At 41.3% G+C, this 16460-nt stretch overlaps 1 protein-coding gene across 1 annotated transcript in view; it reads left to right on the top strand.

Annotated features, from left to right (window-relative positions):
* itpr1b (inositol 1,4,5-trisphosphate receptor, type 1b) overlaps positions 1-16460 on the top strand; it is a 490770-nt gene that overhangs the window by 389413 nt on the left and 84897 nt on the right. The window contains exons 53-54 of the mRNA XM_078543785.1: positions 8973-9137; positions 9833-10028. Of these exons, the coding sequence (XP_078399911.1) occupies positions 8973-9137; positions 9833-10028 (361 nt within the window). The remainder of the gene's footprint in view (positions 1-8972; positions 9138-9832; positions 10029-16460) is intronic.

Here is a 16460-nt window from a genome sequence, read left to right as displayed (position 1 = left end):
ACTGCATCTGTCTGATCTCTTAACTAAATTTCCCAGTTCACTTTAGCCAGCTCTGTCATCATTCCCTCATAATTGCCCTTATTTAAGTTTAAAACACTAATCTTAAATCCGTTCTTCTCTCCCTCAAACTGAATGTGAAATTCAACCATATTATGATCACTGCTACCTAGGGGTGCCTTCACTATGGGGTCATGAATTAATTGCCAGATCTAGTATAGCCTGCCCTCTGGTTGGCTCTAGAATGTGCTGCTCTAAGAAACTGACTCAAAAACAATCTATGAACTCATCATCTAGGCTACCTTTGCCATTCTGATTCATCCAAACTATATGTAGATGATTGCTGTACCTTTCTCACAAGCTCCCACATTTCTTCTTGTCTACCCTGTCCAACATTGTGGTTCCTGTATGGGGCCTATAAACCATCCCCACAAGTGAATTCTTACATTTTATATTTCTCATCTCTACCCAAACTGATACTATATTTTGATCTCTAGAACTAAGGTCATCTCTCTCTGTTGTACTGATGTCATCCTTAAATAACAGAGCTACCCCTTCATCTTTTCCTAGCTTCCTGTGCTCCCTAAATGTCATGCACCCTTGAATATTCAGGTCCCAGTCTTTGTCATCCTGTAGCCATATCTGTAATGGCAACAGATCATACATATGTATTTCTATTTCTGCTGTCAATTCATTTGTTTCGTTACAGATGCTACCTGTTTTCAGATATAGAGCCTTTAATTCTGTCGTCTTACTATTTTTGTAACTGCTAGCCTTATCTGCTGGCACGCTCTTAAGTTTGTATTCTGTCCCTTCCTGCCATGCTCTGATTTCCATCATTTCCCTAATTGCTACCTTGCTCTCTTGTCTTCTCTATTTAATTTATTACATCTTCCCAAACTTGATCCATTGCCTCCACTATTTAATTTAAAGCCTTCGGCTGCTCGGCTTCCAAACCCCTTAAAAACCCTGCAGCATAAACGTGCAGCCAAAAAGCAGTTGGCTCTAGAGGGGAAAGAAAGAATGACATTATTAGGAACAGATTGTTTGTGAATGCATTCCCTGGAGTTGTTGGATAAAATAGCTCCTGATTAGTCCATCAAGGCTTTCGCGCAGCATAAGGGTACAAGATAATGCCAGATTAAACATGGGTGACATGTGTTTTTTTTTAAAAAAAGGTTTGTGTCAGGTCACCAGTTCAGTCACATGACACTCCTCTGACTCTCCATGTGCTCATGAATAAGTTACTGCAAAGTTGCACAACAGAGATCCCCATCCTCCCTTTTCAAAACTTCATAAAAGTCAAGTTAAAATTTTACAAAATGAGAGGTTAGCTTTTTTCAATCTTTCCCCAACTCTGGCCAAGTCAGTAAATTGAAGGCACTTTACAGCATTAAGTTTAATAGCTTCAGTTCTTAACCACTGATTCCATTTTCTCTTAGGCAGTCTTTAACCATTAACAATGTCTCTGGACCCATCTCTTGTTTTTATACTTGTATCAGTATCGCGTCTTTTTGTCCCATTACATCATCACTTCTATGAATTAATCCTCCCTGTCTCCTCTCAGACATTTTCCCCTATGTCCTAACATGCCTCCTTTTCCCTGGCTCTTTAATTACTTAAATATTTCTAACGCCTTCCAGTTCTGTTGAAATGCCATTGAAAGTGTAACAGTAAACTGACTTGCGGCATCCATAGCGTGTTACGTTCAAAACGTAAACTCGTTTCCTCTGCGCAAAAGGTTCCTGGGTTGCTTTGGGTTGCCAACCCTCCAGGACTGGAGTCTCCTAGAATTGAAGACAAATCTCCTTTGTGCAGTGTAAAAGAAAAGCCATTAGTTATGAAAATATTGAAGATCTAGAAAAGGCAGTCCAAGATCATCCATTCAGGTAACAGAGTGAATGTTTTCAATCAACATGAAAAGGTGGGGCACCGTGAGGATGGATGTGTCAGCTGACCAATGGCAAGAATTGGGCAGGGCAGTTAGAGGCAGAAGGTAACCTGATGAAATCTCCTCGAATATGTCCAACTGAAGTTGGCAACCCTAGGCCTGCTGAGTTTTCCAGCATTATCTGTTTTTATTTGAGTAAATTAAGTGACTGGTCTGCTGCACAGCCATATTAGCAACAGCCTTGTAACAGCTAACATAGTACTACCCCCACCACCACCCCACCTCCCCAACACCCCCTGCTCCTCCTGTAGTATAATGGTCTGGCACATAGAGTTAACGTGGGACTGAGTACAGTACCACCCACACAGTGATGTAAGAAAATACATGACCTGCACCTAGGGGTCAATGTAGCGTTGGACAGAGCCGAGTGTAGAAGCAAGCATAGAGACAGCTAATAGCTTGGACTTTTACTGTACCTATGTATATAGTTTCTGGTAGTTAATAAATACTTACTGTTGAACTACCAAAGACTATGAATATATTAGACCAACCGAACTATGCCCAACACTTTATAACACAGCACCCCCTCCCCCCCCCCAACCCCGCCAAAAGAAGTTCATACTCTCAAAGGGTACTGTGTATCAAACAATGGCATAGAAATGGAGTAAATGGAATTCAGCAAGACAATGTGCCAATCACTCAAGCTGCAGCAACACCCAAAGGTCTTTCACTCACATTGGAGAAAATAAGCCATAACCCAAGAAGTCTTGAAGTTTAATCAGCTGTTGAAGGCAACTGCTTTCTAGAGATTGAGAACATGCCACTCCCTGAAAATGCTGATTTTTTTTTTTTTGCTGTCTTCTTTGGTACATTTTCCAATGTTTAGGGCTTTAATTTATTTTTGCGTAAAATTAGAGACATTTACATAACTATAAAAAATTGCTATCTGCCATTTAGAAATTAGCTTTTTTATCTAGGTTAAATTTTTATTTTTTCCCATAGTATCATAAAATTTGTTACTAGGGGAAGTTTTGGTTAATTTTCTGTTTTCAAAAAATTGTTGAATAAGCCAATCCTATTCAGCAGAGGATTATTCTAGTGAAGGATTCAATCAAGCAACTTAGAATTGTACTCACTTCTTCCATATTTTCCCCCATACCAGCTGACAGTGCACATACACTGGGGACATGCTAGACTGAAAGTAGGCTATTCTGGTCAGCAATCTTTCTTAATTCACAGTGGAGCAAAAATGAATTTTGCTTGGGTTTTCAACAGACCAATCAGACTATCACTCCCACCCCACCAAAAAAAAAATGACCTCAAGTCTCCCTTCACAGAGGTATTATCCCTATCCAGCCCCGAGTTCACAGATGCACTCTTCCACTCCTTCCGATTTGCATTGGCACTCTTCCAAGAACCCTTCAAATTCACACTGGCATTTCCCTCACCTCCCCCATTCAGTGCTGCTCCTGGCTTTCTCTCCTGTGTGCCAACTGACTGCTGAAGTCTTAGAAACAGCGAACGTACATCATTCAATGTGCCTGCACAGTTTCCGTCATGGGTGACACTGGAACTGAACAATAGGCTGCAAAAACGCATGAAAACTCAACCCCACCTTCTTCTTTTCCCTTCCATACCACTAGAAGCTACTGTTAACATTGAGGCTCAATGCCATGCCTGGCTTTACACCTGACCTCGGCGGGTACTTTTTTAGTCGATTCACAGGATGTTCGTTGGGAAGGTCAGCATTGATTGCCTATCTCTATACAACTGAACAGTTTGCTCAACCATTTCAGAAGGCAGTTAAGGGTCAATCACATTCCTGTGCATCTGGAGTTACATATAGGCCTGACCAAGCAAGGATGGTAGATTTCCTTCCTTAGAGGACATTATTGAGTCAAATGGGTTTTTACAACTATTTGGTAGTTTCATGGTTAACATCATTCATACTAACTTTTTACTTCAGACTTATTTTTGATTTAGTGAATTCAGATTCCCCAGCTGCCGTGGTAGGATTTGAACTTGCCTCCAGATCATTAGTCCAGATCTCTGGATTACTCAACTGGTGACAGAACCACTATGCTGCCGTACTCCTATAAATCAGGCACATTCATCATTAGCTGCCAAGACTTTTGCTAGCGCTATCAACTTCTGATGCACAGGTCTTGAGCAACTGACTGGAACCAAATTGGTCACTCACCAAAATTTTCTAAAACTATTGCCCTCATAAACCAGGTAAATATGCGAGATATGCAATTCTTAGAAGAAGCTATTGATATCTCACTCTACGTGTCTCAGGTCTCTGCATTATGCTGACGCAATAATATTGACTGTGTGGCAACAACAAATTGAAACAAATTATGGCTCCTAATATTTAATAATATAAGCAGACTATTGAAGCACTGTCAAAAGTGCAGCAACAAAATGCTTTTACAAGGATGTTCTTAGAATCGACTGAGCAAGCTGCTCTTTTATCTGGGAAAGTGAAGACTAAGAGGAGACCTGATAAAGGTTTTTGATGAAGCGGTTCAATAGACTGGATATAGACAAACTGTTTGTCCTTGTGGGCTAGTCCAGATCAAGGGGACAGAAATACAAAATAACCATTAATGGATCAATTAAAAGATTTGGGAGGAATTCTTTTGCACAGAGAATGATGAGAAAGTGGCCACTCGCCGTCATGTAGAGTGGTTGAAGCAGATAGTATTGATGTACACATCAAGTCTCTCCAATTTATGCATGAGGGAGAAGGGATGAGGGATATGGGGGCAGGGAGGGAAGAAATTATTAGAGTGGGAGGAGGTTGGTGTAGAACATAAACACTGGCATCAATCTGTCGGCCAAATGGCCTGTTTCTGTTCTGTAGACATTTTGGGGGCAAAATTCTTTTGAGGCAGTGGATTGGCGTCGATTCTCTGCGGGCAGGCAGCGCCATGGAGATTTCCTCATTGATGCCTGGGGAATTGATAGTCTGTGTAGCACTGCTTGAAGCACCACTGCGCAAATTAATTTTTCCCTCTTAAGTAATTTGATGTGGGGTTTATTTTACAACAATTTACATAGCACATTTAATGTAATGAAATGTCCCAAGTAGCTTTATTTGAGCATTACCAAGCCTCATGAGGAGATATTTATGTCAGAGGACCCAAAGTGGTCAAAGAGACTTTAGGATGTATTGTGCTAGTTCTTTCAGTACAGTTTAGTTTTAACAAGCTAATGAAAACCTCTTTAAGATCATCACCAGATGACTTCCAAAGCAGTTTGATACCTGATAACCTTTCAGTGGCTGCCTTTTCAGTAATAATAAATCACACAAAAAGTTCCAGGATCTCAAATAAACAAAATTGCCACCTGAATTTGTTGCAAAATCCTGACTTCTTGAGGTTGCTTTGTAAAGAAAAATCTATTACTTAAATGAACTGTGGATTTCTTTTTAAGAAGTGTTAATTATGTTCACAATCAGCATTTAGCGAAAGTAAAACGTTATGCAACAACCCATGATACACACACAGTTGCAAATTGTGAAGTAGCCAAGTTGTAATCTGTCATGAGGTTCATCTGTTTTGGAACTGTGAAGAAAACTAGACAAACTGCTTGAAAGATGTGCTTCCTAATCTTTGTGTGCACTATTTCACAACACTGTTTTTGATTATGCTTCAGTTTGTAACATTACTGTTGTGCTGCTTGCTTAACATGTGCACTGGAACCCACTGCTATGCAAATTAAGTACAAATATACTGGGAAAGCCCAAAGTAAATTTTCTTATTAATCATTCCTTCTGCAGTTTTGTACGCAGGATGTTGATTTGCAGAGAAGCATTCAAAAGGGTGAAGAGTTTCATGGTAGGGATTTGCAATCTAGTGTTCTCTCAGAATCCCTTCAAGTAAACAGGAAGTCAAACAAATATATGAAGGGGTTGTTGTGGTTTCATTTGTTCTATTCCAGAAATCTAATTGGTGAAGGATAGACTGGAGCCAATCTTTACACACTTTTATATTTATTTACAGAGTTAGATTTTGCACCCTGTTACAGACAGGGCGAGAGAAACTACTGCAATCCCTGTTCCTTTCTTCACTGTCCATGTCCCCTTATCTAAGAAAAGATATACTGGCATTGGAGGTAGTCCAGAGAAGGTTCACTAGGTTGATCAAGGGTATGGAGGGATTTTCTTATGAGGAGAAGTTGGGTAGGTTGGGCCTGTACTCATTGGAGTTTAGAAGAATGAGAGGCGACCTTATTGAAAATAAGAATTTTAGGGGACTTGACAGGGTGGATGCTGAGAGGTTGTTTCCCCTTGTGAGAGAGTCTAGGACCAGAGGGCATAATCTCAGAGTAAGGGATCGCCCATTTAAGACAGATGAGGAGGGTAGTGAATCTGTGGAATTCTTTACCTCAGAGGGCTGTAGAGGCTGGGTCATTAAGTATATTCAAGGCTGAGAGACAGATTTTTAATCAGTAAGGGAATCAAGGGTTATGGGGAAAAGACAGGAAAGTGGAGTTGAGGATTATCAGATCAACCATGGCCTCATTGAATGACTGAACAGACTCGATGGGCCGAATGGCCTACTTCTGCTTCTACGTCTTATGCTCTTATGTTCATTAAGATTTTGAAAGGAAGATGTGTACATTTTTTATCCCGAGTGTGTGGACAATTTGAATAACCAGCAGCAAGATTTTTGTGGGTTTAAATAAGGAGGATTCTTTATTCACCCGCTCACCCAAAATATCTAACGCTACGACACTCACTCACGCAAGGAAAGTACATTTGAAGAGATTAGTGCACCTTTACAGTTTATAAGCAAAAGAATAGTTCATAATTTGCATGATTGGCTCGCTCCAGAAAACACATGCTTCAAGCCTGATGAAGTAGACGTCTTCACTCCTGAAGTGTAGTTTAAGTAAGTTCAACAGCGGGGTCGTGTGTTAAAGTGGTTTTCAAGATGCCCCTGAAGAGATGGACTTCTGCAGGTCACAAAGTTAGTTGCTTGTTGTCTCATTACCAGGGGGGTCAGTTGGCAGTATTGGACCTGAAAAGTAACAGGCTTGGGGATCTTATGATATTGCAGCCTCCGGTTCTTAAGGCATAGGTATTACTGCCCTTCCTGCTGCTGCTGTGTCTTTCTGCGGACAGCACTTAAAGGGGAGACCAACATGGCTCCCCTACCATATAGCTTCTCACAGTTCCATTTTCCAAATATTGTGTTGGTCTTTGGTTGATTAGCCACAACCCGGGTTATTGTTTGAAGACATTCATTCCGAGGTGGGGAGGTGGGGGTGCGAGGTGGGGTGGGTGGAAGTTGAGACAATCATTGTTTCAGAAAGACACATTCAAGTCAGGAAATGTATTTTGCACGGTCTCAGGAGATAAGTAGTTGGCACCTTAGTCTATAATGTATTCTTTTGTCCTTGCGAGACTGTGGCAGTTTTGAATTCATTGTCCACACACTCGGGATAAAAAATGTACACATCTTCCTTTCAAAATCTTAATGAACATAAGAGCATAAGACGTAGAAGCAGAAGTAGGCCATTCGGCCCATCGAGTCTGTTCAGTCATTCAATGAGGCCATGGTTGATCTGATAATCCTCAACTCCACTTTCCTGTCTTTTCCCCATAACCCTTGATTCCCTTACTGATTAAAAATCTGTCTCTCAGCCTTGAATATACTTAATGACCCAGATCATTCCGGTGACCCTTGGCAACCATCTTCTGCAGCAAGCTTTTGTCCATTTTAAAAGAACAGTCAGTTCCAAAATATCCCGCACGGAGTAAAGTTCACATTTTAAAAGTTGTGAATATGACATGACTTTACTGGGCATGACAAAGCATACACCACCTAACACAACAACTGCAGAATTAGCCTGTGACTATTTGAGAGGTCAAGTGAATGCCCAATTAATGCCCACCACCCATGTCTTATTAAACAGAATTAATATATGACTAACGTCGTATTCTTGGACTCCATTCTTTTCAGCCGAAAAATGTAATGCATTCCCCATTCCACTCCTTACAAACTTCACTCCTTTTTTCCTTCCTGGTGAAGCTGTCCCTCTATTGAGTGCAGCTACACAGGGTGCCTAACTGCATCCTGGTCCTGTCTAGCTACTGTGTATTTGCAAACCTAAACCATCTGTGTTGATAGAGTTAGATAGTCATTCAACTCAGCTGGATTCGGCCCTCATCTGACACCCAAGCAAGTCATGAGTTAGAAATCAGGAGTGGGCCCTGGCTGTGTTTACTCCTTCCTTAGGGCTGGTGGGTTATTAAGACCCATTGTACCATTCAAACTGTTGGGGTCAGTGAACTTATTACAAACCAAGAATTGAGCTTGGAACTTTCTAGCTTTAATGCTAGAGGCGTGTCAATCCCCCTAGCTTGGCCCTGTCTTTAAAACCCAGACCAATTTCTGCCAGGGCTACCACGGGACAAGCAGGACAGATTTACTGGTGCGCTTCAGAGCTAGACTGGTCCGCGGCCCTGAAATATGATATCTTGCATATCGTCACTGAACATAACAATCCCAGAAGGTCCTTCCTTTTGTCTAAAAGCTGACGCCTCGACTTTCTTAGCAATTGTTTTTTTTTTATGCATTGACTATTATTTAAATGGCATGTAGGAATTTGACACTTACTGCTGTGCCATTTTTCATTGCATAGATTAAATTCCAGGGTTGCTATTTGGGTTCAAATCTCAGAATCCACAGAATTCCTGAATATTCCTTTTAATAATAAAGTTAACACAGCCCTGTGAAAAATGAATTTACATTTGCATGGCAATGTAGTTATTAGCTGGGTTGTGTCAATTTGCATAGCCATTCAAGTTGACCCAAAACTGGCTCTGTTGGGTCATTTTGATTATTCAAAGGGAGATTTCCTCCTGTCAAGGTAAGCTGTTAAAGGGCATATTAAAAACCACAGTTATCTCTATCACACTCTTCACTTCATTTTAAATGAAATGCATGTGGAAAAAAGCTTTTTATAGAAATTTGGGTCACTTGCTGTAAAGCTAATGCTTAAATCGTCATTAACCTTAAATCTGTTGACAACTAAAAAGGCTGATCAATGATTTTTTTATGCGTCCTAACAGGTTGGCAATAAGGTAATATTCCTGACTAGTTTTGTCGGAAACCGAGGAACTTTCACTAGAGGTTACATGGCAATGGTCTTGGATGTGGAGTTTCTTTATCATCTAGCATACACACTAATATCTGTCATGGGACTTTTTGCCCATGAATTCTTCTACAGTCTGCTGGTATGTATCTGAAGAAAGTCAATTCAATTTTGCTTTAAACATTTAAGCTTCAAATTTGACCAAACTACCAGGATTGGGAAGGAGATGCAAAAGAGCAAATTGTTTTTCTATTCCGAGATGAGGAAGGTCAGATGGTAAGCCCCCCTCCAGTGTAGTTTGTTCGAATGACATTGTCACCAGAAACAGGACATTTAATCATACAGCGCAGAAGGAGGCCATTCAGCCCACCATCTCTGAAATGACTCCTTGAAAGAGCTATGAAATTAGATTCACTGCCCTGCTCTTTCCCCATTGCTCTGCTCTGCCAGCCATTTGCTCTTTTCCTACCACCCCCACCCCCCCCCCCCACCCCCCAATAACAACATATAGGACCTAATGGGTTGGGGAGGGGCAAAACAGAGTTTAACCAAATATCCACAGTCATTTTGCATATGACAATCACCATGCAAGGACGAATATAGATTGAATGAAAGCTTACATTTAACGCGTATAATTTTTCATGTATCAAAAGTGACAACCTAAAGTAAGCATACCTTGACTACAGGAAGGATTATTTTGATCAACAATTCCTAAGCTTGAAGCAACATACTGAAGTGCAGTTACTAGAAATAGACTGGCTTGTCCAGCAGGTTAGATTTCCTTAACTTTAATTTCCATGAAGGTTAAAGACGGATCCTTTTCTGTTTATTTTTCAGCTTTTTGATCTGGTTTACAGAGAAGAGACATTACTGAATGTCATCAAGAGTGTCACTCGAAATGGCCGCTCCATCATTCTGACAGCTGTGCTAGCTCTTATCTTAGTCTACCTGTTTTCCATAGTTGGCTTTTTGTTTTTCAAGGATGATTTCATCCTGGCAGTGGACAAGGTGCCAAACAAAACCTACTGGGCAGGTAAAACCAACATATTAAGTCAGAATTAAGTAGGACTGCATTTTGTGAAGTCCTTAATGTTTCGTTCAGTGGTTAAAGTACATGCTGCTTTGAGGGATTGTGGGGAGCTGGATAGGATAATCTCCATAGTTTTGCACGATTTCATACCCATGACTTCCTACAGAGTGAGTTCCCTATCTTGTACTTTTTTTTTTGGCAATTAGCCTGGATTCCTTATAGTATAAAGGTAACAATTACATAGCAGATCGGATAAAGTGCACAAGGTTTGATATGTGTGGGTGGGGTAAGCCTGATTGTCTTCATAGGAAGAACTTGAAATATTTTTGTCCAAAGGCTAGTCTTTATTTTCAGAGTTTTTCCTTCAGCACTCAATGATATCCAGATGTCTTATATGCCAGCCATAATGAGTTTTATACAACAGTGACTCTGTTGCTGGGCCATGTGAGCCGAATGGATGATAGCCACATCCCCAAAATCTCCACTCTGTGGAGAGTTTGCTATTGGCATGAGACTAACAGGTCGCCCACACCTGCTATACACAGATGTCTGCAAGTGAGACCTCCAAGTTGATCAGGTTCAGAGTTGATACATGGGAAGCTCTCATTGCTGACCGGAGAGCCTGGAAACGAGCAGTCAGGAAGGGCACGGAAAAAGCAGAGACAAAAGAAATGACCAGATGGCAGAAAAGAGAGCCCACCAGATGGAAAAAACATCAGCCAATCTCAGGCCAACACCATTCACCTGTGCCAGCTGCGGAAGGGGCTGCCACTCGTGAATCGGCCTCTACAGCCACAGCAGATGATGTTAAATACAGAAGTGATACACACCCTGGGCCCAGCCCATCGTCTCCCGAGATGGACAAATGCCAGTAATAATAATGATAGCATTGGCCTCTGGTTAAGATAGAGTGTGAAGTTGAAGGGATGTGAGAGGGTGACACGTCAAGGTCAACTCATACTGAAACTTCATATATCATTTCTGCACTTGAATGTTGATGGAGAGGCTTTACCAAGAGCAAAGTTTCATTATCGTGTTTTCATTAAGCAAGCGTACTTAATGCACAGAGGTTTTTGACAACAGGGTTCAGGTTTTAAAAATACAATTCTTCCTTTCAGCAGTTTCCTAGCTCTTCCTGTTAACAAAGCTTGTTTCTTAATGGTGAGAGGTTATTAACTATCAAGACGGAAAGGGATTTAGATGTCCAAGTACACACTGAATTAAAAGTGAGTGTGAGACGAATCGAGTATTAGCCTTTATCTCAAGGCAGCTGGAATAAATAGCAGAGGGAATTGTGCTCCAGCTGTACAGAGCCTCGATCAGACCCCACCTAGACTGCATACCTCAGGAAGGGTGGATTGGTTACAGCTACAGATTCGCCAAAATAATTCCAGGACTTTAAAGGGTTAAATTCGAAGCACATGTTGTATAAATTTGGCTTGCATTCCCTAAGTTTAGAAGGTTGAAGGCTGAAATAATAGGTGTTTAAAATGGCAAAAGAATTTCACAAGGTAGATACATTGAAGCAACTTGCTTTGGTCTGTTAAATCCAGTTTTAAAATTTGAAGCTACCACAGATTTGGAGCGTAATCAGAAAGCACTTTTTCATATAGAAGGGGAGTGGAAATTTGGAACTTCCTTACTTCTGCCTCTCCCCACCCCCCAAAAAAAGCTATGGATGTTGGGTTAATTGAAATTTTCATGACTGAGATTGAGATTTTTATTAGGTAAGGGTATTGAGGTACATGGATCAAAGGTAGGTACAGTAAATAGAATTGAGATACAGATCAGCCATAATCTCATTGAATGGTAGAACTCCAGGAACTAAATAGTTGTCTCCTGTTCTTGCATAAACTAGAAACTTTGCATAGTCTACATTGAAGACAGTGAATGTTCTGAGTTGACAATTACCCCTCTGCAAGCTGACTTCACATTGACTGACAATACATTTCAATCAATTCGGCATGGCAGAATTCAAGTTCAAACACAACAAAGCTTTTACAGACTAAAATTAACTGAATTATTTATTCTAGATTAAAGCCCACAACATGGAATAGGCATTAAGTAACACCAATAAAGCTCAGTTATCAATTATGGAGGTCTCCTACAATATGCACCATGAGTTAATTACCGTTTAGTGTCTCAAACGTTATCAATCGAAAGGCCTCCAGTCTCAAGTTGATCTGAGTTACACTGTTTGTATTGAAGAGTGTAGACATATAAGACGACAAGAATAATAATGGAAGCACTACAGTGGTAAAGGCACCTACAAGGATTTCATTGCGGTGGTACTTGTGAATTTTGGTTATGTTTCCCAACTTATAACAAGGTTCTTATGCATATACACTCTAATAAGAACAGGAGTAGATCATTCAGCCCCTCGAGCCTGCTCCGCCATTCAATAAGACCATGGCTGGTCATCTAGTGTTTCGATTTCCACATCCCCATCTAACCCTGATAACCTTTGATTCCCTTTCCTAACAAGAATCTATCTGCTTCTGCCTTAAAAATATTCAATGACCCCCACCTCCACCACCACCTGAGGCAGAGAGTTCCAAAGTCGCACAACACTCGAGAAGAAAACTTCTCCTCGTCTCTGCCCTAAAAGGGTGACCCCTAATTTTAAAACAGTGCCCCCTAGTTCTGGTCTCATCCACAAGAGGAAACATCCTTTCGACGTCTACCTTGTCAAGGCCGTTCAGGATCTCGTATACTTCGATCAAATCACCCCTCATTCTTCTGAAACAAGCCCAGTCTGTCCAACCTTTCCTCATAAGACAACCTACTCATTCCAGGTATCAATCTAGTAAACCTTTGAACCGCCTCCAATGCATTAACACCCTTCCTTAAATAAGGGGACCAAAACTCCGCATGCAGCAATTACATCTTTAATTCAAGCTACAATGCATTAATGGGCAAACTGTAGAGTAGGAAAATAGGAGCAGGATAAGGCCATTCGGCCCTTTGAGCCTGCTCTGCCATTCATTATGGATCATGGCTGATCATCCAACTCAATAGCCTGCTCCCGCTTTCTCCCCATATCCTTTGATCCCTTTCACCCCAAGAGCTATATCTAACTCCTTCTTGAAAATATACAATGTTTTGGCCTCAACTACTTTCTGTGATAGCGAATTCCACAGGCTCACCACTCTCTGGGTGAAGAAATTTCTCCTCATCTCAGTCCTAAATGGTCTACCCCGTATCCTCAGACTGTGACCCCTGGTTCTGGACTCCCCCATCATCGGGAACATCCTTCCTGCATCTACACTGTCTAGTCCTGTTAGAATTTTAAGAGTACATAATGTGTATCATATATAATGTTTTGAAGAGACAAATGATAGTATCTGACTTTTCTGTTTGTTAATATACAACCATGTTGGCCGATTCAAGTGTTTTGTTTGAATTGCAAGGTCAATGGTAAAGGTTGAGCCACAATATATGTGAGTTTAGTTATAATTCCCCAAACCTTAGGATTAGGTTTGACTTAGTGAATCATCAAATACTTTCTTTAATTCTGTTGTTCCTTCAACAGACACAACTTTAGAGTTTTGGAGAATTGAATACAAGCTATTGTAGTTAATAACAGTTTGTGTGCGATCAGCCAGCAACTCTACTCAAACTGAGAAATCCTGGGCCTCCTAAAAGCCCATGTAAACATTCTCATCGACTACAAAATTAGCAGGGAAGAACTTGTAATCAATCGATAATTAACGTGTTACAATGCTACCTTCACTTTTTTTGAAACACATCATGCTTGAGTCCCCAAGCCAACTTGCTGAGTAATTCATAGAATTACTGTGTGCCCAATATAGACTGTGCCCTCTATTCCCCTGGCTACACATCTCGTCTACTAAAGTCAAGAGGCAGCTTAGGCCCAGTTCGCAACTGGCACGCTTTGGGGATACCTAAGTGTGTGCAGACACACTGCTGTGGTTTAACCAGCTCAAATTAGCACGTAGCAAACTTCTCACTGATCTTTCAGCCAGGAGAAGCCCTGGATTTCAAGAGAACCTTGATATGTAGGGGTAACCTTGAGCCAAGTGTGAAGGATTCAAGTCACCTGTGACTGGCCTGTCCTTCAAGTCCTAACAATGAAACAGGCTGGCTGGTTAATGATTAACATTCCCCTGGACAACTGTAGACCCAATCTGCTTCAGGTGCCCAATTTGATAGAAGGCCAGTCTTACAGTTCAAGCTGATGCAATGTTAGTTCTACTATCCAGAACCACGCTAGTTCGCCATTAAACAATTAGCATTGACGATTGAGATTCTGAAAAGGTTTGATGGGGCAGACACCAAGAGGTCGTTTCCCTTGACTGGGGAATCTAGAACACGGGGGCGCAGTCTCAGGATAAAAGAGGCCAATCATTTAGGACTGAAACAAGGAGAAATTGCTTCACACAAAGGGTTGTGAATCTTTGGAATATTCTACTGCAGAGGGTTGGGGATGCTGCATCGTTGAAGATATTCATGGCTGAGATACGCACATTTTTGTGTCTCAGGGAATTAAGGGATATGGAGAACGAGCGGGAAAGTGAAGTTGAGGCCAGTCAGCCATGATCGCATTGAATGGTGGAGCAGGCTCAAGGCAACATATGGTCTACTCCTGTTTCTTAGGTCCTTATAACTGTCGTTGCTTGCCCCATTATGATAAATAACAAATTGTTGATATCAACCAATGGTCTTGCACTTGGGTTCCAGGAAATTCTTCTGATACCCTAAATTTCCTCAATGGATATGATGGATACCTCTTCCAGTGTGATGCATTTGAACTCGGCAAAACAAGATTGACCAGTTGCCCTTGATATCAAGGATATATTTAACCGAGTGTGGCAGCCTCTCTTTTGTGACCATTGTCAGCGGGAGTTGAAGGAAAACTCTCTGGTGACTGGCACAAAGGAAAATGGTTGTGGTGGCTGGAGTTGAAACATTATACCCCCAAGTTATTTTCACAGGAATTCCTTAGCAAAGTGTTCTTGTTCCAACTATCTTCAGCTGCTTCATCAATGATTTTCCCTTCATCATGAGTGACACTGTTGGTTAATGATTACGCAATGTTCAGTTCCATTCATAATTTTTCCAAAAAAAGAAGCAGGCCATCCCAGCCTATAGCAGGTCCTACACAACATTCAGGCCTGGGATGGGAGGTAGCAGTTAACATTCTTGCCATGTAAGGATCATGTAATGATCATCTCCAAGAAATTACACAACTATAACTCCCTGAACTTTAATGGCATCAGAGTCTTTCACCATTACCATCCTGAGAGGCCACCGCTGACTAAAACCATAACTGGAGTAACCATATTAACACAGCGACCTCATAGAGCAGGACAGGGCTGCATGCTCTGTGATGGGTAATTCATCACCTGACAATGCAATGCCTCTTCATTATCCACCAGGCTAAAGTTGGGTCTGCAATAGAAGATTTGGCACTCAGCTCAATGTGGATCTAAGTTTCCTCATTATGTAGGAGCTGTGGTAATTTAAGAGAACCCTGCTCCATCTCATGTGAGAATGCCCTTAACTATGACCAGTAATGAAGACAATGCTGAAGTTAATAAAGAGAATGTGTTCTGCTTTGGACACCACCTCAAAAAAGATATATTGGCTTTGGAAGGGGTATAGTGCAGATTCACCTGAATGATGTAGTGACTTGGCGGTTAAGCTAAGGACAAGCTGCACACATTTGGTTCACATTTCATGAATTTGTAAGGTTGCAGGGTGATATAATCACGGGGTTTAAAATGATAAAGAAACTCGATAGGGTAGATGCAGAAAAACTAGTTCCTCTGGTAGAGAAGCCCAAAACAACTGGACACAATCATAAAACTGGAGCTATAGTATTAAGGAGTGAAACAAGGTAGTGGAAATTTGGAACTCTCTTGATCTCCCCGACGCCCAACAAAGGCCGTAGAATCTGGGAAATTTTCACAACTGAAATCAGTAGATTTTTGAGCGAGGGCAGCTAAATGAAGTTGAGGTATAGGGTAGCAGTGATCTAATTGAACTGCAGAAACAGAGTTGAGGGGCTGAATGTGGCCTACTGCTGGCTGTTCCTACACCAACGGCGCAAGTTTTTTCCACATCTGGACTGCATTGGAAGGGAGTTTCTCTCTTCACAAGTGGTCAACACAACTAAGTGCCAGGTAGAAATGAAATGAAGGGGGACACAGTGCAGTCTGCGGGTGAGTGAATGAGCAGCGCAGCAGGCAGCTAATACAGTGGATGTTCTGATGTATTAGGTGGATATGAAGAATGGCTGTCTATTTTTTTGATACCCCTGAGTAACCTTCCCTTAGGGCAGGAGTGTGTAACATGCCTGGAATAACCATGAGGCATGAAAGATGTGGTCTGAAGTGACTGACATAGCCACAGAGAGTGCCAAGCCTGTGGTTGAGTTTCGCAGCAGAAAAGATTACAGCTGTGACACAATTG

The sequence above is a fragment of the Cetorhinus maximus genome, chromosome 6 (assembly GCF_964194155.1).
Source record: "Cetorhinus maximus chromosome 6, sCetMax3.hap1.1, whole genome shotgun sequence".
Taxonomy (NCBI): Eukaryota; Metazoa; Chordata; class Chondrichthyes; order Lamniformes; family Cetorhinidae; genus Cetorhinus; species Cetorhinus maximus.
This window is presented reverse-complemented; position numbering and strand designations above follow the sequence as displayed.